General features: G+C 47.7%; 1 protein-coding gene across 1 annotated transcript in view; it reads right to left on the bottom strand.

Moving 5' to 3' along the window:
* Positions 1-22,553, bottom strand: part of LOC106811202 (ribonucleoprotein PTB-binding 1-like) — a gene marked incomplete in the record, with an annotated part of 75,655 nt that overhangs the window by 31,536 nt on the left and 21,566 nt on the right. Inside the window, 1 exon segment of the mRNA XM_014814754.1 lies at positions 7,681-7,899. Within this exon segment, the coding sequence (XP_014670240.1) occupies positions 7,681-7,899 (219 nt within the window).

The raw sequence follows: 22,553 nt of genomic DNA, 5'->3' as shown, positions 1-22,553 counted from the left end.
GATGGAAACTGAAGTTAACGCCGTGTGTGTGCGTGTGTGTGCGTGTGTGCGTGTGCGTGTATGTGCTGCGTGTGTGTGTGTGTGTGTGTGTGTGTGTGTGTGTTGTGCTGTGTGTGTGTCAGTGTGTTGCGTGCGTGCGTTGTGGCTTGTGTTCGTGGCGGGCATGGGCGTGTGTAGGAGCGCCAGTTCGCCCATCAGTCTATTTAGTTCGTATTCTATAATGTTCGAGGCCACGAACGCAATCAGACCTAACAGCTTCAAGTTCATCACAGTATAATGCGTGATTCCGACGCGGATGCCACCATGGGCCATCTCTAGGGACCGGATTTGTTGATCGCCAAACTGCGCAGGTAGAGAACGACTCGGTTTCGCAATCTTTGGCCCGTGGCACCGGTCCAGAGCTTTTTGCCGCACTCACCCGGAAGTTCTTTCCTTCTATTCCCTTCTTACTCTCGCGTTATCCACCGTTACCTTCACTTTCACTTCTCCACGTTCACCCTCGCCGAGCTACTTCGCGATCCACGTCATTCACGGTACGAAATTACTGATATACGTTCATTCTGTGTGTGTGCGTTGTCATCGTGTGTAGTTCATGCGATGTAGTATGTTGTATTGGAATATTCCTGTGGTATCAATCAAGCATACGGAGAGTAGCGTCTTAACTAGACTACTGGCGTTTGTGTTTATCTCTCTCTGTGCTATCTATCGTGGAGCTATCGATGCAACCTGTCACTACCCTAAGAAACGGGTGCCACTAGCGCACCTACTAAACCGTAGAACCTGGGGAGCGGGAAGCTGAACGCCTTCCTTAGACGTGCGTGTGTGTGAAAATTCCATATAAAATATATATACTAGACAGAGGGCACTCACGGAGTGCATACCTCTGCCAGCGACATACGCCATACGCCCCATGAAACATGTGTGTTATGAGCTGGCTCGCCGCTCGCTGCTGCTGACTGACTGGCCTGCTGCTGACTCGACGCGCTAATATCGATCGCGCGAACACACTAACACACGAACACACTACACGAGAGCGATCACATAACCTCCTCCACTCCGTGGGCGGAGGTAACAAGTATCCCAGAGCAATGAGAGAATGATCTGTGAACTCGCTCGGCATAACAAAGCGAAGGTGTCACGTGTAAGAGTAAGCTTTGTCTGTGATTCCATGAGCAATGGTTACACCTGTAAGTCTCACATGTAATTAACTACACCTGTATGTTTCACCTGTAATTAACCACATCTGTATGTTTCACCTGTAATTAACTACACCTGTACATCTCATCTGTAATTAACCACATCTGCGCATCTCACCTGTAATTAACTACAGCATCGCAGCCACCATCTTACCTGTCAGCTCGCTCGGCATGAGGAAGCAGCAGCTTCACCTGTAAGTCTCACCTGTAATTAACCACACCTGTACATCTCACCTGTAATTTAACAGCGTTTTGCATAGTTTTCAACTTGAAAATAATCTATCAATATGTGAATAAATATATTCAAACTTTACCTTGTCTTTCATTTTTCGTCTATGATTCTCCCTTAATCATATGACACCACCAATTTACCTGAAAATCGTATGTGTTCTTCAAAAAAGTTCTTTGAATACGACACGGTTTCACACAGTTTTCTCAACCATTCGCATCTAAGCGGCTAATGTTTATTATCGGATTAGCGTTCTATTGTCTATGACGGAACGCTGGGGGCTGTTGAGGATATTAGGCGTCGAATTGTATTCAGCGTGTAGCGTTTCCAGCGTGCTAGAAATACATGTGTGCTCACGGCGAGCTAGCAGCTGATTTTAGCTGTGTTTCCATCGTGTTCCTGATGATAAGGAAGCGAAACAAGTGCTGTTACTGTGCTTACCTAATATCCCCAACAGCCCCCAGCGTCCAGTAGTTACAACCTGGTGCTGCCGCCGCATATCAACATTCGCCGAATAGATGCAAACATTTGGGAAAACTGTGTGAAACCGTGCCGTATTCAAAGAATTTTTTTGAAGAACACATACGATTTTCAGGTAAACTGATGGTGTTATATGATTAAGGGAGAATCTGAAACGAAAACAAGGTAAAGTTTGAATATATTTATTCACATATTGATAGAATAAATTCAAGTTGAAAACTACGCAAAACGCTGTTAAAACAGTGTCATACTCTTCTCCTATAATATCTACTCTTGATACGTATGTATGTGTGCGTGCTCATGTTGACGGCGGCGCACCTCGCACGTACATAACATATACAAGCACTCTCAATCATAACCAACCAGCTTCTGATTACACGTTCTTCCCAGGAAATACTCAGCATAGTCAGAAACTAAATCAGCCCTTTTCTCATAGACCGATGACGGAAACATGGTAAAGTTAAAGAGTTTCTCATACGCAGTGTATTGAGGTCCGGTCTACGGGGAAAAACGTTCACGTTAAAACCATAGATATATATGTTGTGTATATCTATGTTAAAACCAATGTGAAGATCAATGTTGTTTCAGACTGCGCATTTGTGCTAGACCGAATAAAAAACGCAAGGATTTCTTCTAGCAGGAGCGATTTCTCTTGCTGTGGGCATTTAACAGCAACGTTCAAACCCATTTAGTCTATTCCACCCTGTCTCCTAACAACGCCTGCTCATTATATCAGCTGATTCCCTTCTCACGCCCCACCCCACCACCCAAATCCCGAAAATGTCAGAAATCTGCCCCGATAAGCGGTCAAACCTACCCAGCTAATGCAGCCAACCACCACGTGATGTTTTCTTAGGTAATGACGTCCAGGCTTTGCCTACGCACACACGCACACACGGACGCACGCGCACAAATACTCCCTTTCCCTACAAACACTCACAGGCATCAGAACAATGCTGAATTTGACGTAGTAGCTCTATAGGGCGAGGCCGCCTCCGGTAATGACCTCTATAGATAATTTGCGGGATATTATTCCCAAAGCAAAGTAGGTTACAATCGGGCGTGGATTTAATTCATTAAACGGAAGATCGCGGTTAACATTGCCTTCTCACTAATTAACGCGTGGCGCCGATTATTCAAGCTGTATAATGTACTTATATATTATATAACGTTATAATGCAACACGTATCGCTGCTCCGGGGTTAATTAAACACACGTGACGTCAAAACAATGCCACAAATTACTGCCCGATGAAGGCCAGACAAAGGCTAGAGTTAATCCGAAGTAGAAATGTAATTACACTTTGTTCATCTAACGCTACAAGTATATATATATTTATTTATTTATATATATATATATATATATATTACTAATTATATCCATTATATAGTTCATATAGCAGCAAGTGACTGGTTGCACGATTGCAGTGGCATCCGTAGCACACCCGCACGTGCGCTCGAAGCTAACAATCAGGGAGCTTTGAAATAATAATAGATTATTTATCTTAGATAATTAATAATTATAATTAATATTCATCATTATCTAATAACTAATAATCTATTATTATTCACTCCTGGTAACATTATTATAAGTAAATATGCACGATATATGCGTTCGATAGAGTAAGTTAATCTCGAAATGTTCTTCCTCTTATTATGAATTAAAATCTAGACGGCATCCCTGCCGCTGCCGCTGCCGCTGCCGCCGGGGCCGTTATCTACTACGTACTAGAGCATGAGCTAAATACTACATATGTATTTTTAGCTCCTGACTAGACGTAATAACCAACCAGCCAGCGGGTGCCGCGCAACACACCTGCTGGGCCAAACAGCGCAAAACAGTAAAATAATCTAGCAGTGAGATGCACGAAATAAATCACGGCCTGGCACACAGCACAGACACGGCAGCATGTGCGACATCATGTTCAGACTATATCCCCCCCCCCGCCAGTATTAAATCATGAGCAGCTCTCGGAGAGAAAACCAGAGTTAATGATAATAATCATAAGTTAGTCATAATCATGGCCCCCAGCATTTACTGAAGATTTTAATGGCCATTTGGGCCACGTGTTACCGGCGAGGTGGTTCGTGTGTTTCCACGGGCATTGCGGCGGCACCGATTGAACAGTCAACACGCGGGCATGCCACCCGACGAGCGAAATAAGTAACCGTGATGAGAGAGGAGAGAGAGAGAGAGACGAGATGAGAGAGGAGAGAGAGACAGAGAGAGGATGCGAGAGAGAGAGAGAGAGACGAGAGAGAGAGAGATGAGAGCGAAGAGAGAGAGATAAGCGAGGGTGAGGTGATGGGGAGGGAGGAAGAGAGGGAGAAGAGAGGAGAGAGAGGGAGGGGAGGAGGTTAGGGAGGGAGGGAGGTGAGAGAGGAGGAGAGAGGGAGAAGAGAGAAAGAGAGTGAGAGAGAGAAACGATAGAGAAGAAAGAAGAGAGTGAGTAGACAGAGAGGAAGAGAGAGTAAGAGAGAGAGTAGAGAGAAGAGTAGGTTGGGAGGTGACCGGACGTGAGGGAGGGAGGGAAGGAGGCGAGGGAGGGAGGGATGGGAGGGAGGGATGGTTTTGGGGAGGGAGTGAGGTGGATGGTTTGTTCGATGGGAGGAGGGTGTGGGTGAGAGAAGGGAGAGAGTAGAAAGAGAGAGAGATGAGAGAGAATAGAGAGTGTAGAGAGTATGTAGTAGAAAAGTAGACGATAGGAGGAGGATTGGGAGGGAGGGAGGGATAAAGACGGGGAGAGAGAAAGACGAGAAAGAGAAGACGGAGGGGGAGAGAGTAGAAGAAGAGAGTAGAGAGTAGAGAGAATAGAGACGAGAGAGAGAGAGAGAGAGGATGAGAGACGATGAGAGAGATGATGAGAGAGATGCTGAGAGAGAGAGAGAAGAGAGAGAGCGAGAGAGAGAGGAGAGAGATGAGAGAGAGATGATGAGAGTAGAGATGAGAGCGAGAGGATAGAGAGGAGCAGATAGAGACGAGAGAGAGAGATGTATGAGATACGAGATGAGAGAGAGAAGAGAGAGAATGGAGAGAGAGAGAGAGAGGAGACGTAAGAGAGATGAGAGAGAGAGAGAGAGATGATGATGATGAGAGAGAGAGTAGAGGAGATGAGAGTAAGAGAAGATGAGGAGAGGCGACAGTACTTTGCATGTCTAAGCTATAGGTCACACGGGCTGGGGAAATATTATCAAGAGTTAATAATACATATGTATTTATGTATATGATTTATGTGTTATGTATATTATCAGTCCTGATATTATGTATATTACGTATTACGTACATATGTATCGTGTATTATTAGCGCTTGATATTATATTACACCAATTTCGTTTATTATCTGCACAGCTGTCGCTGTCACTGAGACTCTCTCTCTGACAGTAGTCACTTATTCATCCGCCCCCACCCCCAATTCTTTCCACCGGAATACAAATAATACAAAAATACAACCGGAATACAACGGAATACACCGGAATGCAAATAACCTAATAATCTCGCTCCCTCCCTCTCTGCCCACAGAAATGACCTGCATATTTCCACCTGTGTCTATACGTTGCTGTATCTGCTACTGCCGATCACTGTTTGCACTGCCATCGTCCGTTGTCTTCTGCTGCGCTACAATAGACAATTACCTGTTGCGACGCCTCACCGCCGCCACCTACTGCTGTCTGCTGCTCGCTGCTGCGCTGCTGCTGCTGCGCTGCTGCTGGGCTGCTACTGCTACTGCTACTTGCACGCACTGCTACTTGCTACTGCTACTGCTACTGCTACTTGCTACTGCTACAGCTACAACTACAACTACTACTACTACTACTAATTCTACTATTACTACTACCACTGCTAGTAGCATTACCACTACTATTACCAGCACCACGACGACCACCGCCACCGCCGCCGCCACCCTACCACACCATCCTACTACTCTTACGTGGCTGCACACTTACGCAAATCGACGGCAGCCGCAATCTATCTCGCTTAACTACGCTGCGCCAGCCGCGTGAAGGCGCAGCATCTCTAAGCATGCACGAACAAACGTCAGATGCCGCCAGCATTCCATCATCATGTAATATCTGCTGGAGGCAGCAGGCAGTCAGGTCGCGAGTTGGCGCGCTGTCCGCGACGATTCGGCGATGACGACGACGACGGACGACGTGATAATAACAGCTGACGTTGACCGGTGCTATACCGCGCAATAATCGATCCATCGATCGGACCCATCCATTACATTCCCCGCGCAGGGGGGTCGGACGGGCAGCAAGGAAACTGAACTTAAGAACGTGGTGTGTGCGTGTGCGTGTGTCGTGTGCGGTTATTGTTGCGTGGTGTGGTGTGGTGGGTGTGTGTGTGGTTGTGTGTTGTGTTGTCAGTTGTGCGTTGCGTGCGTTGTCTGGTTCGTGCGCGTATATGGCGTGTGAGTGAAAAGCGCCCAGGTCCCATCAGTGTTCTATATTTACGTTCGTATTCTATCATAGTTCGCCGGCACTGAACGCAACTACGATAAACGCACTTCAAGTTCCATTGCACATATAATGGGTTGATTCCGCCGCGATGCCGCACCGTGCCAACATCTTCCTAGGGACCGGATTTGTTGACGCCAAGCTCGCAGGTAGAGAACGACTCGGTTTCCAGTTTTCCCGTGCACGGTCCAGTTGCCCGCTACTCGCCGTCTCTTTCCGTCCTATCCTTCTATATCTGTCCGCTATTCCACACGTACCTTCCACCGTTTCACCTTTCCAGCCTTCACTCCCTGCCAAGGCTAGTTACTCGTTCTGATTCCACGTCTTACTAGCGGTCGAAATTACTTGATATACCTGTTATTTCTGGCTGTGTGCGTCTTGTCATTTCTGTGAGTCAATCGATGTAGTATGTTGTATGGCGAAATTATTGCTGATGGTACATTATAGAACATACTGAGAGATAGCTTATAGATACTTTGCGTTTGTGTTTTACTATTCTGTTGCTATCTATGCTGTGGACGCTATCGATGGCAACCTGTCTACTACCGCTTAAGAAACGGTGCCGACTAGCGCACTCTACTAAACGTTAGAACTTGGGGAGTCGGAAGCTGACGCCTTCTAAGATCGTGCGATGTGTGGAAATTCCGATATAAATATATATATATCTTGAGACAGAGGGCACTCGACGATGTGGCATACGCTGCTGCCAGGACATACCCAGACGTCCCCCCCCGCCCCCCCTCATGAAACATGTGTGTGATGAGCTGGCTCGTCCGCTCGCTGCTGCTGACTGACTGGCCTGCTGCTGACTTCGACGCGCTAACAATGCAGATCGCTGCGAACACCCCAAAACCGTAACACACATAAACGAGAGCGATCACTATTAACCTCCTCCCTCCGTGGTGCGAGGGAACAGTATCCAGAAGCAATGAGAGAATGAGTGCTTGTGAAACTGCTGCGGCTATAACAAACGAAGGTGTCACGGTTGTGATAGAGAAGCTTGTCTGGATCTTCCATGACGCAATGGTAGCACCCTTAAGTCTCACATGTAATTAACTAGCACCTGTATGTTTCACACTGTAATTAACCACATCTGTAGTTTCGATCAACTGTAATTAACTAACCTGTACATCTCATGCTGCAATTAACCCCTATCTGCGCATCCACTGTAATTAATACATGCATCGCATGCGCCACCATCTTACCTGTCAGCTCGCTCGGCATGAGGAAGCAGCAGCTTCACCTGTAAGTCTCACCTGTAATTAACCACACCTGTACATCTCACCTGTAATTAACTACAGCAGCTAAGCCATCTTACCTGTCAGCTCGCTCGGCATGAGGAAGCAGCGACATACGGTGCCGCTGTGCATCGACACGAGCCGGCGGAACTCGTCTGGCGAGCAGTCGCGCGGCAGGTGAGCGACGCAGAGCAGGTACTGCGACAGGATGACGGACAGCTTCTGCTCGCGCAGCGTCGACGTCTGCAGCATCGTCATCATGCGCTCGTAGGCGTCGATGTTCGCCGGAAGCACCTTCGCTGCAATGTCAAAGAAAGACAGGCGGGTTCAGCTTCAGTGGGCGAGTCAGGGGTTCGCGGCCGAAGGTATTCACTCGGTACACACATGTGATTTAACTATTTTATGTTTGTTATGCTATCTATCTATATCTGCTATCTTGTATTTATAACATCATGTTGCTGTTATTATTATATTATTATATTACATTATTATTATAATTATATTATTATAATGATTCATATAATAATATTTCGTTTGTTTGTACTCAATTATTAATTTGTTTATAGTTAATTACGGAGTAGAAATCAAGTTCACGTTTCCACGTTCGCTCGCTCACTGCTATCTATTTGACAATAAATAATACGCCTGATAAGGTGAGGAGTTATTTTTAGGAAATATTTACTTCCCAACTATACTATGTCTTTGACATGTTTAGTAACTTAGGGGTGGGGAAGATTAGGATGGAAGATTTGCTAACTAACCATGAAATCTACTTGGCAAGCTTAGTACCATAACATTCATTTTTTTCTGAAAGCTTTGCTGGCTCAATGTTATAAACTTGACAAGCTAGGTTATTTTAGATTCTGCAGAAAGATTTACTGCCTATAGCTGCTACCTATTATAGCAGCAGGCAGGCAGACACTACGTAATTTCCTGCCCTTTGAAAAAACCTCGCTTGGTAACCATAAGCCGTTTTAAGGAGAAATTTATCTCCGTAACTGTCACTCATTTGCATGACAAACAGAATGGCTAAGATTGCTACTTTGACATTTAGAGAAACATTTAGTTATCTATCTGAAACGCAAGAGACACGCTCACGTATACACTCTTTGCCCCCCCCCCATTTTCAAAAAAACCTCGATTGATAACTTCACATTTTCGCTAAAGTTTGCTCTCGAACCGTTATCAGTTTGACAAGGAAGCAAGTTGAGACTGGTAACTCGATATCCTTTGGGTGACCACGCTATCAAAACTGTCATTAATCCGACTACAACTACGAAAGACAATGAACAACGAACATGAACAGGGACACCGTGTCTTCCTACCCTACCGGCTTGCCCAACTTCACATGATATTATTCTATATGGTTACTCTTACAAGCAGAAGTAAATAATCTCACAAAGAGGTTCGATTTCCTGCTCTAACTTAGAAAAACAAAGGCCAGGCGGTCGTGCATACGAGCAGTTTGCTTATTTGCATATCATCAGGCTACACGTGTACGTACTACACATAAGAAGTAGGGATAACAACTTTCGCTGGCGGAGAAAATGGGATGAAATCAGCGCCGCACGCACTCCTCTCATAATCCGGAGTCATTATATCATCAGCGGCTTGTGAAATTAACGAGAGGCAATTACTTACTACGTACTACACAGAGGAAAGCATGGGCGAAGCATAAGCTTGTAACTTCTGCATGCTGCCACAAAATTCTGTTACTGTTGCCGTTGCCTACTGCTTCTGTTTTTGTTGTTGTTGCTGCCGTTATTGTTGTTGTTGGCACTTGTTGCTGCCGTTATTGTTGTTAGGCCTACTGATACTGTTGTTGCTGTTGTGGTTGTTGTTGTTGTTGCTGCTGCTGCTGCTGCTGGTGGTGGTGTTGTTATTGTTGTTGTTATTGCTATCGCTGCTGCTGTTGCTGCTGCAAAATTGTTCGGCTTAGATTTAGCTATACGAAGCAGTTATCTTACATCTGCTTACATGCTATGTATGGTTGATGCGTAGCTAGGGCTATACGTATACAGACAGGGGCGGAAACCAATTATCTACTTATATTTAATGCGGGTAGGCTCGATGTACACTGGTATGCAGCAGTTAACGTTGATGTATGCCTGGAGCGTGTGGTAAATAAAGTCATAGCGTGTGTGTGTGTGTGTGTGCGCGTGCGTGGCGTGCGTGCGTGCGTGTGTGTTTCTGCGTGTGTACGCGTTTACGTGCCTATTGAGCGCATACGCGCGCAGCATGTGATTTCACCAGCAGATAGACAGACACCGCATGCAGGGATGAGCCACCGCCATCTGCCCCGACTCGTGACGCGGAGGGCACAGCCTTTAATTATAATTACAATCAGAGACGCTGGCCCGTGTTGCGGCCGGCCAGCTTCATTATTAATCAATGCTCGCATCAATATTACAGCCGTGCCTATCCGACTCTTCGTTAACATCGCTGAATTATTGATGGGTTTTTTCCGTCGGAATCACAATAGGCAGGGATGAATACCGCTTGGATATGCGCACGTCTCTCTTTGCACGGCGACGATCGAGTTAAAAGCTCTAAGAAAATACGCATGAAATTTGTGCGAAAACTCGAAGAGTAGCTTTGTGTGAGCGAAAAGGCTCGACCATTTTTATTTATAATGAGATTTTTTTGCATGTGCAAATTTACCGTGAAGATTTTAAGCCAAACCACCGGAGCTTTCGCGCGCGGCTATACCGCCAGCGCCGTGGTTTAACTGTGATGTGACGTCGAACAACCGCGATATGACAAAATAAATGCGTGGACTGAAATATATATGTATAATAAATGCATAATAATATGAATATTATAATAAATGGGATAAATATGGCTTCGCTTGAGCCACATGCACAACTGAACACATTTTGGAGCCTGGAGGGAAGGTCACCAGGGGGACGGACGCCACATGCATGAACTGACTTTTCATGACCATGTCGTACGTACTTTTTACGGGAGAAAAACGCATAATGCTTCAGTTTGTTCTCATTTTTATCGCGCAACCCTTTACCGCGTACACGATGACCGTTTATCACGTAATAACTATAATATGTGTCGCATAACTTCATCTTAATTGTAGGAATTATTTGTTGTGGGAATTAGTTCACAGAACTAGTATAGTTCAGCATGTTCGGCACTGTTAAATGTTACTGTACCACTGAGCAATTCGTAGATATTAAAGCAGAGACCGCGAATTCATCTCGGGCACACGTCGGTTAAAGCATCGACCATATTAACGGGCCACAAGTGACCGCGACTGCACGCGTATTTCAAACCTTCAGACGCTGTGCACACCCGCCGCCTTTGCCGCGGCGTCGACAATTCGAACGAATTTAACCAGCGCCCCTAGTGATTGCATTTCTTACTCTGGAGGCTTCCATATGCCATTCCCTATTTCGTGCCATACATAATGGATGCTAACGGCAATGAAGCGGCCAGCTCCGTACATCTGCCGCTGCTGCTGCGCCAGGCACCGCTGATTAAACCCCACCAGTCTCTACTAGTCTCCACTAGTCTCCACTCTACCCCCGTGGTTTCCACGGACCATCGCTATCAACGCGATTTCAAACGAAAATGTGTGTAATTCTATCCACAACCATCCGCCATGTTTGGAGAAATACACGAGTGCTGTCGTGAACGAGATGTTACTACACAACCATGAACTGGATACGCCAAAGCACACAGCAATATACACTTGTTTACTGCTTTGAAAACCGTTTTGAAAAAAGAACCATTGAGAACAAAATACTGATCTCGACACATGCCTGCCACGACACAACGCACCCCACACGATGGAAAACAGAATCAAAATCTTACGCCTTCAAGAAAACATTAAGAACAACTGATCTCAACGCGTGCTTGGTACGACCCCCAACGCTTATGGCTATCACGCTACCACTAGTAAGAAACCTGCTTGTTCACCAGCATCCTGTGTGAAGCCCACATCGATCGCGTGAAGCCCCTTCACCCAGTCCTCCTCCTCTCCTCTCTCTTTTGTGGATTACCCAACCAAACCATCCACTACCTCTTGCGTGGGGATGAACCCCTTCCCACCTCTTCCCCTCCGCATAGCTCTCGTGTGAACGACACCCTCCTCCGATCCATCTTTCTCTGTCTCTCTGTCTCTCTGTCTCTCTGTCTCTCTGTCTCTCTGTCTCTCTGTCTCTCTGTCTCTCTGTCTCTCTGTCTCTGTCTCTGTCTCTCTCTCTCTCTCTCTCTCTCTCTCTCTCTCTCTCTCTCTCTCTCTCTCTCTCTCTCTCTCTCTCTCTCTCTCTCTCTCTCTCTCTCTCTCTCGCTAATACGTGTCTACTCTGCTGCACAAGCGCGCACACATCCCCCCTCGGACCCATTCGTCATCTCCCCGCGGACCCTCAGTATCCCATCCGCCACATCCAGCTGCTGCTGCAGCGCTCAACCCTCCTCCTCCTCCTCCTCCTCCTCCTCCTCCTCTTCCTTCTCCTCCTCCTCATCCTCCTTCTCCTCCGGCGGTTGTCCCCTCGTTTAGAGTGCGCTGCGGAGTGAGCTCAGATGAGATTGACTCATTACAAGCGCGTGGATGCAAACGAAATTACACGGGGGAGAAGGAGGGTGAAGGAGGGGAAGGGGGAATGAGAGAAGGGGGATAAGAATGAGAAGGGGTGAACAGGCAGGGATAGGAAGGAGAAGGGGTGAGTGCAGAAAGTAAATGGGAAATGTGAATAGGGAAAGACGAGTATGGGGGAATGGGGAGAGGGGTGAATGGGGGAGAGGGGGAGGGATGAATGGGGGAGAGGGAAAGGAATGAATGAGGGAGAAGGGGAGGGATGAATGGGGGAGAGAGGGAGGGATGAATGGGGAGAAGGGGGAGAGATGAATGGGGGAGAAAGGGAGGGGTGAACGGGGGAGAGGGGGAGGGGTGAATGGAGGAGAAGGGAAGGGATGAATGGGGGAGAAGGGTGAATGGGGGAGAAGGGGAGAGGGGGAGAGGTGAATGGGGGAGAAGGGGAGGCAGAACTCGTGTTTTCGCTCTCCGCGGCTAGCGGTGCATTAGCGAGGAATTCGGCAGCATCGCCATGGTAACCCGCGACCGCTGCGGACATCTGCCCAGTGCCCACGCACAAACAAACAAACACGCACGCGCGCGCACACACACACGCACGCACGCACGCACGCACGCACGCACGCACGCACGCACGCACGCACACACACACACACACACACACACACAACACTGTTACTGACTACTGCTGAGTGCACTGGAAGATGAGTTTCGTCTGGAATGTACGGAATCTCAGACGCACACTGGGGGACAATGGGATCGAAACTCGAACGACGATTTTAAACTGGAACCTTCCTCACAGACGTAGTATGAAGTATAGAGGACCAGAAGGATCAGTAGCTTCCGTATTTGGTCACCAGTTACAGCCAATGTAAACCAAATAACATCCAGACTGCATCTGAATGACCCTAGCCAATTCTTTGTTATGATGGTCCGGATGGCCATTACAGTGTTCACTAAGGCTGGAAATATGATTACCACTAATTCGGCTTGTTTCCTTGATAGCCCGGGATGTGATAGCTGGGGAGAAACGATGAGCCATCTGGCCCATCGTATATCATTACTGTGCGTTGTTAACCTCTTGTTAACATTGATGATTGTACTCACTTTCAACGCCACTAGCGTTTCGAAAATAGAGCACATCCATAAACTCATTTGACTTGAGCCCGTTTCGTTTAAAACTGGACCGATACGGCTGGTGTTTCTGATCCGTTCGCCTCGCAATTTCAAGTATGCGAGCGCGTGGGTTACCTCTCGTATCTATTCCAACCCTCTTCCCATCCACACTGTTTAGAAAACCCGCGCGTTGATTGTCACAAAAACCAGGCGATGCTACGAATACTTAGCGAAGCCCGCGCAAACCTTTAACATTTCCGTAAGTCACCGATGCTAGCGGCATATTTAAACGCGCCGCGTCGGATCCGAGATCGGAGGTGAATAAAAACACGGTTTTTTTGGTGAGAGAAATCAACCGGGTGTTTATTTTTGGTAGCAAAAATAATAACACATGTATTGTATGACAGATACATCGGCACCCCGGCACCCTGGAAACACAACTGGGTACAACTAAGCTGACAAAAGCTGCGACAAGGCGCTTACAAACGTACACGACCACGTTAAACTTGCTAAACGACCGCTAAAAACGACTTATGATCGACGTAGTAGTATAAGTATACTAGCTGTTATACCAGCATGTAGATAGTATACACTGGTCCCCGCTTTATTGGGACATGGCGGGAACTACGAAAACGTCCCGATTAAGCGGTGAACAATTACCGCACGGATGCAGTAGGGCTTCATTCACGCGCGGAGCTATGCCACGTAACACGTGAGACAGTAGCCGGCCACGGCTTCCAACCGCTGCAGCTATCGGCATCGCACACATTACAGTCGGTCAGCCTGCTTTCATACTCATGGTTCATACAGGAGGACTGAACATTTTTTCAAGGACTTTTCAAGGACATTTTATCGGAAATTCAAGGACATTTTATCGGACATTTTATCGGAATTCATACACAGAACAAAACATACCTGGATTAATTTAATAATAACCCCATTCTTAATCACTGTCACTTCTACAACATACCTTGATTTACTGACGTATTTTACTGACTTACTGTAATTTGTGATCATCATTTAACTGTCTATCGTGTAGGTTTGCACATTATTGATGGTACAAAATTTCTTTTTATTACAGGCAAGGATTCTTTCTAAGAATTCAAGGGCATTTTCATGAAATTCAAGGACTTTTCAAGCGCAAAATCAACATTTACTAAATTCAAGTACTTTTCCAGGACTCCCCTCAAACTCAAGGACTTTTCAAGGACTGTGCGAACCATGATACTACATTACGTTACGTAACGTTACATTACATTACATTACCTTACGTTACAATTGCGTAAGCGTTACATGAAATTACATCACATTACACTACGTTACGTGACGTTACGTTACATTACATACATTACATTGCGTTACGTTACATTACATTACATTAGAGCTGATCACTCAGTCCATTCAGATCCACTCACGTTTTTTACTCACTCATCAAGATATTTTTTACTACTATTACTAATTACAAAATCACTTTTACGTAGCCGGGCCGAATCACGTCTGTAACCGACTATACTAATAATTTCCTTTTATTAACACAGGCTACCAGCTTGTGGACAGGAGAGGGGGAGACGTAAAAATCCTTCCTCCTCTACTAACACTCATTGTAGGTTGTAAAGCCGAGCAAGTCTTTCTTAGGATTTCTGACGATTTACGATGCTGACCGAGTGCCCCCCCCCTCCTCCCCTCCCTCCTCCCCTTCCTCCCCTTCCCTGGTGAAAAACACGCGCGCCAGTTGCTCGCATGCCCCTTCCTCCTCCTCTTCCCCTCCCTCCTCCCTCTCCCTCCTCCCCTTCCCCACTTCCCTGGTGAAAAACACGTGCGCCGGTTGCACGCGCATGCCCCCGCCTTCGGACCAGCATTCCAACATCGTCAGGCTTCCCTCGCGCTGTCAACACCAGGTACCGCCAGGGCCCTGTTGACATTTCCTCTCAGCGGGGCAGAGTCCAATCGTATGGCGCGCAGCTGACTAACTGAGCTGATTCCATCACAGTGGAGGAGGAGAAATGCCATCACAGTACATAGAAAGCCGCTACAGCACAGAGGAAGCTATTAGAGTGCAGAGAAACCCGTTGCAGTACAGGAGAAGCTACCATGGTAGAAAAAGAAGCCATCATAGTACAGAAGAAGCTATAAAGGTACGGAGAAACACATTGCCTTACAGGGGAAGCTATCGCAATACAGAGGAAGCCATCACAATACAGGAGAAACCTATCGCAGCATAAAGGAAGCTATAACAGTACAGAGGAAGGTATCACAGCACTACGGAAGTCACCACTATACAGAGGAAGCCATCGCAGTACTACTGAAGCCAGCAGCAGCAGCAGCAGCAGCAGCAGCAGCAGTAGGATGCCACCTGTCCCCGCTGCGCTAGCGGATCAGAAATATCCCCGCGCTAAACCAACCGCAGCTGCGCTCACACGCTGACCATGCTGACTTGTTATTCTACGCTGTAATATCTGTTTGCCAAACACGGCATTTACACTGCGATAGCATCGAGACGACGGTGACCAGCGTGTGCGCCTAATTGCTCCTCACGCACGCACGCACGCACGCACGCACGCACGCACATGTATATATAATATTATGTATATGTATATTTGTATATATGTATGTGCGTATGTGCGTTTTGGACCGTTTTAACGATTAATATGAAAAGCAGACATAGAATGAACGAAGTAAATGAAGCCCACTTTTTTTAAATAAAATCATTATTGGTATGAATGTTTGCCTAGACACACGACATCGCCTCCTTATTCCGCCTGTGTGCCGCGGACAAACGCTCGCGTTCAACACACTGTGTGCATTTACATTCACATATCATTCATTTATTTAGTTGAATACGTTTTGAATATATTTAGTATGATGTTATTCATTGGGACTCAAGACGCATGTGTGTGTACGTTCTGGGGCGCTTGTGTGTGAAATTGATCGCGTAACCGTGGCATAGTCATCAGCAGCTGACGCCGCTAAGTACCCGCCGTCCATCGTAAAATCTCCCGACAAGAAATCTCCTCGCACAGGTTCTCTATCTATTTTTAATTTCTCTCTCTCTGTGTGCGAGTGTGCGTGCGCGCGTGTTTGTATATATGCGTGCGTGTGTGTATGCAATGCATTCAATACGTGCCTCGCGCGACAGGACGGAAGGAAAATATTATTGCAAATGTTAACGTGCGCGCGAGCGAACGACCGACCGACCCAGCGAGCATGGAAGTGAGGAATACTGTGTTATACTGCTTATATTAGTTATGGAGCGATATACTGATCGTTTTGTGTTAGCGCTGTCAATGTTGTGACTATCCCCGTGATCATAATTAAGATTATTACTAATCAGAAGGAAAAATTTGTTAGTATTAATTTAGTTATTATTTTTTGCCCCTATTGTATGTACATATACGACCATTATAATACAAACAACCCCGCGTTATTATAACACGCACACATACCCTATGTATAAAGTTTGTCCCTCAGAAAGATGCCAAATGAGAAGAATGAGAATGGGAATCAATGAGAATTAGAATAAGAATGAGAATAAGAATGAGAATGAGAATGAAGATGAGAATGAGAATGAGGATGAGGGAGATGATGAGGTTGAGAATGAGAATGAGAATGAGAGAGAGGATGAGGATGAGAATGAGAATGAGAATGAGAGAGAGGATGAGGATGAGAATGAGAATAAGAATATGTAGATTCTACTAGAAGTAGAATGAGAATGAGAAAGAGATGAATGAGAATGCGAAAGAGAGAAGATAAAGGACGCCTGTATCTGTCCGAAGGTGCTTCAGTGAGGCACAGCATGTTTAATGGCCCTCGCAGCTCATGCAGCCATATAACATATCTCAGCTTCGCGCGGTAAATGCGCGGCAGTTGCCTAGGCAGACGCCCTATCCCCTCCTAATGACGCCATGCACCGGGCAGTTTTTCTCGCAGTAATACATTAAATGTCTGCTTAAATGATCGGTTTCTGCTATACATCACGCTGCTGCTGCCTCCTTTACGGGCAACGAACGTTCTCCGGTGATCACGAAGATGCTAGAGGAAGTTGTGTGTTCATGTGTAGGAGAGTGCGCTCGCGTGTGTGTGTGTGTGTGTGACAGAGTCAGTACGCGTGTGTGAGTACGTGCGCGCGTGTGTGTGAGCGTGCGTGTGGTGCGTGTCATTCAGTCTTAATATGAAGTGACTGACACGCTAGCACACGTACGTACACGATGTACGGATGCATATATAATGACGCTCTCAAACTTAGGGGTTATTAGTGAGATGCGAAGTGAGAGACCCAGTATGCAGAAACTTTTGCTATATATTTGCCCGCCAATCTCTCTCTCTCTCGCTCTCGCTCTCTTTTTCCCATTCGCTCACTACCGCGTTCTTTTACTCTCTCTCGGTTTTGCTCTTGCGCTCTCTTCCTCTCTCTCTCTTGATTTCTCTTTCTCTCGCTGTCTTTCTCTGATTAATGATTATGTCTCTACTTATACTCGTATTTCTAGCATCATTTATCATTTTAGCACGTATAAGTAAATAGCGCGCGGATGTTGCGCGAGCTTATTCGCGTATATATATAGTAATGTGTTTTTACGCGCAACTACCACGTACAGTCACTGCTAAAAGACAATCAACATTTTGAAAATGGGCCGTTATTTCGAATTATACTAGACACGAAAAATAAGTACAAAGACCGCATTTATTGCAATTTATGCAGAGCTCTCGTACCTATTACGATATACGCTTCCCCTATATTACCGCGATCCATAATGCAACATTTTACAAGAGCTTAAAATCTAGACTGCTCCACAGGGACTACTTCGTGGCATAGCTCCCATGCGGGTAATCTATAAGGAGGAAAACAACAACGCGGACCCGACTATAGAAACTTAAAACTCTACACCGCACAGGCGCCTAGTCGCTAGTCGGTGAATTAGCCTCGCAACTCAACAACAAATTTGTTTCGCCACTCGTATTTGTAGCCATTTATCATCGCAATGAAACGAAAAACTTTCAAACAACTATTTATAAATTCGCTGCAGCGCACACAGCTTTATCTAGAGGCAAGTGCTGATGCATTGACCTAGCTGTATCATTATGATATCACCGAATTCGGAAATAAGGGCAAAATAGAATCGCGATACGTCAACACCAATACGAAATTACGACGGAGCCGAAAATGCTAAAAAAATAAACTAAATATTTTATCATTTATACGATCACAACACTACATATGAGCATTGTAGCTACTAGACGGAGGTTTTCTTGTTGCATTAAAATAAATAAAAATAATATTCACACTCCATCCCAACGAAGAGATGCGAATTTGACGAATGAAAGCCATAAATAAACCGGAAATTTAAAATTGATGAAAAAATGAACCACACGCACGTAATCTCATCTTTCAACCACACGGCGGCTGAAGCCCTCGGGCTTCACTTCTGATATCACAGGCACGCGTGCCCGATGATTACCATCAATTAACATCGCTCAGCCTCCGCATCATCTGGCGGCGGAGCAGCGAGTTGAGTTTTACGGGTAAGCACCACGCGATTCACTGCTAACCAGCACTGGCAGTCACTCGCCGGGCACACAATGAATTAATTATGACAGCGAATTCTCCCCCCCCCCACTCGCGCAGCATCCCCCTCTCTCTAGCGCGCGCTCTCTCTCATTCTCTCTCGTACTCTCTCTCTCTCTCTCTCTCTTCTCTCTCTCTCTCGTCTCTCTGCATCTCTCTCTCTCTCTCTCTCTCTCTCTCTCTCTCCTCTTGCTCTCTCTCGTCTCTCTCTCTCTCTCTCTCTCTCTCTCTCTCTCTCTCTCCTCTCTCTTCTCGTCTCTCTCTCTCTCGTCTCTCTCTCTCTCTCTCTCTCTTCTCTCTCTCTCTCTCTCTCTCTCTCTCTCTCTCTCTCCTCTTCTTCTCTCTCTCTCTTCCTCTCTCTCTCTCTCTCTCTCTCTCTCTTCTCTTCTCTCTCTCTCTCTCTCTCTCGCTACTCTCTCACTCTCTCTCTCTCTCTGCCTGCTCTCATCTCTCTCTCTCTCTCTCTTCTCCTCTCTCTCTCTCTACTCTATCCTCTTCTCTCTCTCTCTCTACTCTCTCTCTGTACTCCCTCTCCTCTCTCTCTACCTCTCTCCAGCCTGTCTCCCAAAGCATCATCACTCTCTCTCCAATCCCACACTCGCACACGCATCCCCCTCCTCTCTCGTGCCTTTCTCACCTGCGCATGCTTTCCTAGCATCAGCATTCTACTCTTCGGCACTGACTCTTCTCTCTCTTCTTCTCTCTACTCTCAGTATCTCTTCCGCATAAACATTCTCCCACACGGCATCACTGCCTCTCTCACTCTTTTCCAAAGCAAACCCGCGCTTACTCTTCTGCTCTTCTCTCTCTCTCACACACACACACTCTCTATCTCTCTTGGCATCGTCCCACAGCACCCCCGCCCTCTCTCTCTCTCACAGCACCCCTGCCCTCTCTCTCACAGCATCCTCCCACCAGCACCGCCCGCCCTCTCTCTCTCTCACAGCACCCCCGCGCCTCTCTCTCACAGTCACCCCCTGCCCTCTCTCTCCACTAGCACCCCGCCCTCTCTCTCACAGCATCCTCCCACAGCCCCCCGCCCTCTCTCTCCACAGCATCTCCCACCAGCCGCGCCTCTCTCTCCACAGCTTCCTCCCACAGCATCCCCGCCCTCTCTCTCACAGCATTCCTCCCACAGCACCCCCGCCCTCTCTCTCGCCAGCATCCTCCCCACAGCACCCTGCCGCCTCTCTCTCACAGCATCCTCCCACAGCCACCCCCGCCCGCTCTCTCCACAGCATCTCCCACAGCACCCCGCGCCCTCTCTCTCACAGCATCCTCCCACAGCACCCCCGCCTCTCTCTCACAGCATCCTCCCACAAGCACCCCCGCCCTCCTCTCTCACAGCCATCCTCCCACAGCACCCCGCCCTCTCTTCTACCAGCATCCTTCCCACAGGCACCCCCGCCCTCTCTCTCACAGCATCCTCCCACAGCACCCCCGCCCTCTCTCTCACAGCATCCTCCCACAGCACCCCGCCCTCTCTCTCACAGCAGTCCTCCCACAGCACCCCCGCCCTCTCTCTCACAGCATCCCCCCAGCACCTCCCGCCCTGCTCTCTCACAGCATCCTCCCACAGCACCGCCCCGCCCTCTCTCTCACAGCATTCCTCCCCACAGCACTCCCGCCGCCCTCTCTCTCACAGCAATCCTCCCACAGCACCCCCGCCCTCTCTCTCACAGCATCCTCCCACAGCCCCCCGCCTCTCTCTCACAGCATCCTCCCCAGCACCCCCGCCCTCTCTCTCACAGCATCCTCCCACAGCACCCCCGCCGCTCTCTCTCACAGCATCCTCCACAGCACCCTCTGCCCTCTCTCTCACGAGCATCCTCCCACAGCACCCCGCCCTCTCTCTCACAGCATTCCTCCCACAGCACCCCGCCCTCTCTCTCACAGCATTCCTCCCACAGCACCCCTGCCCTCTCTCTCACAGCATCCTCCCACAGCACCCCCGCCCTCTCTCTCACAGCATCCCCCCAGCACCCCCCGTCCTCTCTCTCACAGCATCCCTCCCACAGCACCCCCGCGCCTCTCTCTACAGCATCCTCCCACAGCACCCCCGCCCTCTCTCTCACAGCATCCTCCCACAGCACCTCGCCCTCTCTCTCACAGCATCCTCCCACAGCACCTCGCCCTCTCTCTCACAGCATCCTCCCACAGCATCCCCGCCCTCTCTCACAGCATCCTCCCACAGCACCCGCGTTCTCCCCCCCCTCTCTCTCTCTCTCTCTCTCTCTCTCTCTGTCTCTCTTAGAATTAGCCCTCAGCATCCTCTCGCTCTCGCTCTCAGCATCGCCGCTGATCAGAAGCTTCTCAAACACGGGAAAGTTTCGAAACAGATGGTTCACAGTCTGTTCGCTACGCCGCAATTACTTCCACGCCGAAACGCGCCGATGCGGAAACTGTTTGTACAACATTTTTGACGTTGAAAATAAACAAGCTCGAAGTGCCAGTGTCTATACACTTGTTTTTCCCCCTCTGACATTCGGCACACGCGTGTAATTATACTTATACGTACACCTGCTCTACTAATCCAGCGATATCATTGCGCGACGTACTCTCCACGTTCAAAATATTAGGCATCGAGTTAAAAATCCATTGTCGAAACGCGCTGGTTCTCGTTATAGCTTTCGCGAAATCCTTCTTTTACGCTGTTGCTAGCACGCAATAGAGATTTAAAAATCACAACACACTTTGTTATGAATATAAGCAACTCATTAAAAGGACGGGCTCGGCGGGGCGCTTAAAGAGGACCAGCTGATTTAATTGCCATCGTTTCTAGTCTCACATATTTCGCCGATGTTATAGATGCAGCAGCGTCAGCACCAGGCCTGCGCGCTCGCTGCCACCATGCAACCATACCAGCCTCCGCCTCCTCCTCCTCCTCCTCCTCCTCCTCCTCCTCCTCGATTTCAACTCACATCCCTGGGATGCTATTTAAACAACGAGAAAGCGAAACCGATGCCGAATTGACAAAAATGACCTCCACACTCTCACCCTCCCCCTTCGCCCCTACAGTACATACCGCACGGAAAGCGCTCGCACGAAAAACCGTTCGGAGACATTACGGAACAGCGGGCCCGCTAATGTTTAGCTAAAGCACCAGTATCACTTTCACTGCCTAATGTCAATGCTATCAATGCAGTCTAGGCATCAAGAATTGATCAGGAGAGTCTGACATCCTGGCCCGCCTGTTTGTAGCATCGACATATAACATGCGCGAAGCGTCAGCCGCATAGTGCATGTAAAATTATTTCTGTCGCCTTCCCACACAAACACACGGCGTGTGAGATATCTCAATCTCGAGCCAAACGTCAGTGTCGACTTGTCTCCCAATCGTATTATATCCGGAGTCTAAGAGTTTTCTCATAAAAAATTTTCTCGTTCACAACGCATTCAATTGCATATACATATGCAGACGCGGTGTCACACTGAATATCTAAGCTGCAGCCTCGGCATTTACACTGAATAATTTATCTGCACTTTCGGTAACACGTATATAAGGATATACGGATGTGTTATATTATCTGCAGCAGTGTGTGGCAGCAGGCGAGAAGCACGTAACTACGTGAACATGACCCGCCCGTGACGGTCGCACTTACCACGCTTTCGCCGCGTGAGCGCGCCTCATAAACTCACCGGAGGTCGAGCGCCAGCGTGCGGACGGCGCGTGCGTGCGTGCGTGCGTGCGTGCGTGCATGTATGCAACAGCGTATGTATGTACGTGCGTA

Source organism: Priapulus caudatus, unplaced genomic scaffold, assembly GCF_000485595.1.
Source record: "Priapulus caudatus unplaced genomic scaffold, Priapulus_caudatus-5.0.1 Scaffold514, whole genome shotgun sequence".
In the NCBI taxonomy this organism is placed as follows: Eukaryota; Metazoa; Priapulida; class Priapulimorpha; order Priapulimorphida; family Priapulidae; genus Priapulus; species Priapulus caudatus.
Note: the sequence above shows the minus strand (reverse complement) of the source record. Positions and strands in the feature narration are given on the sequence as shown.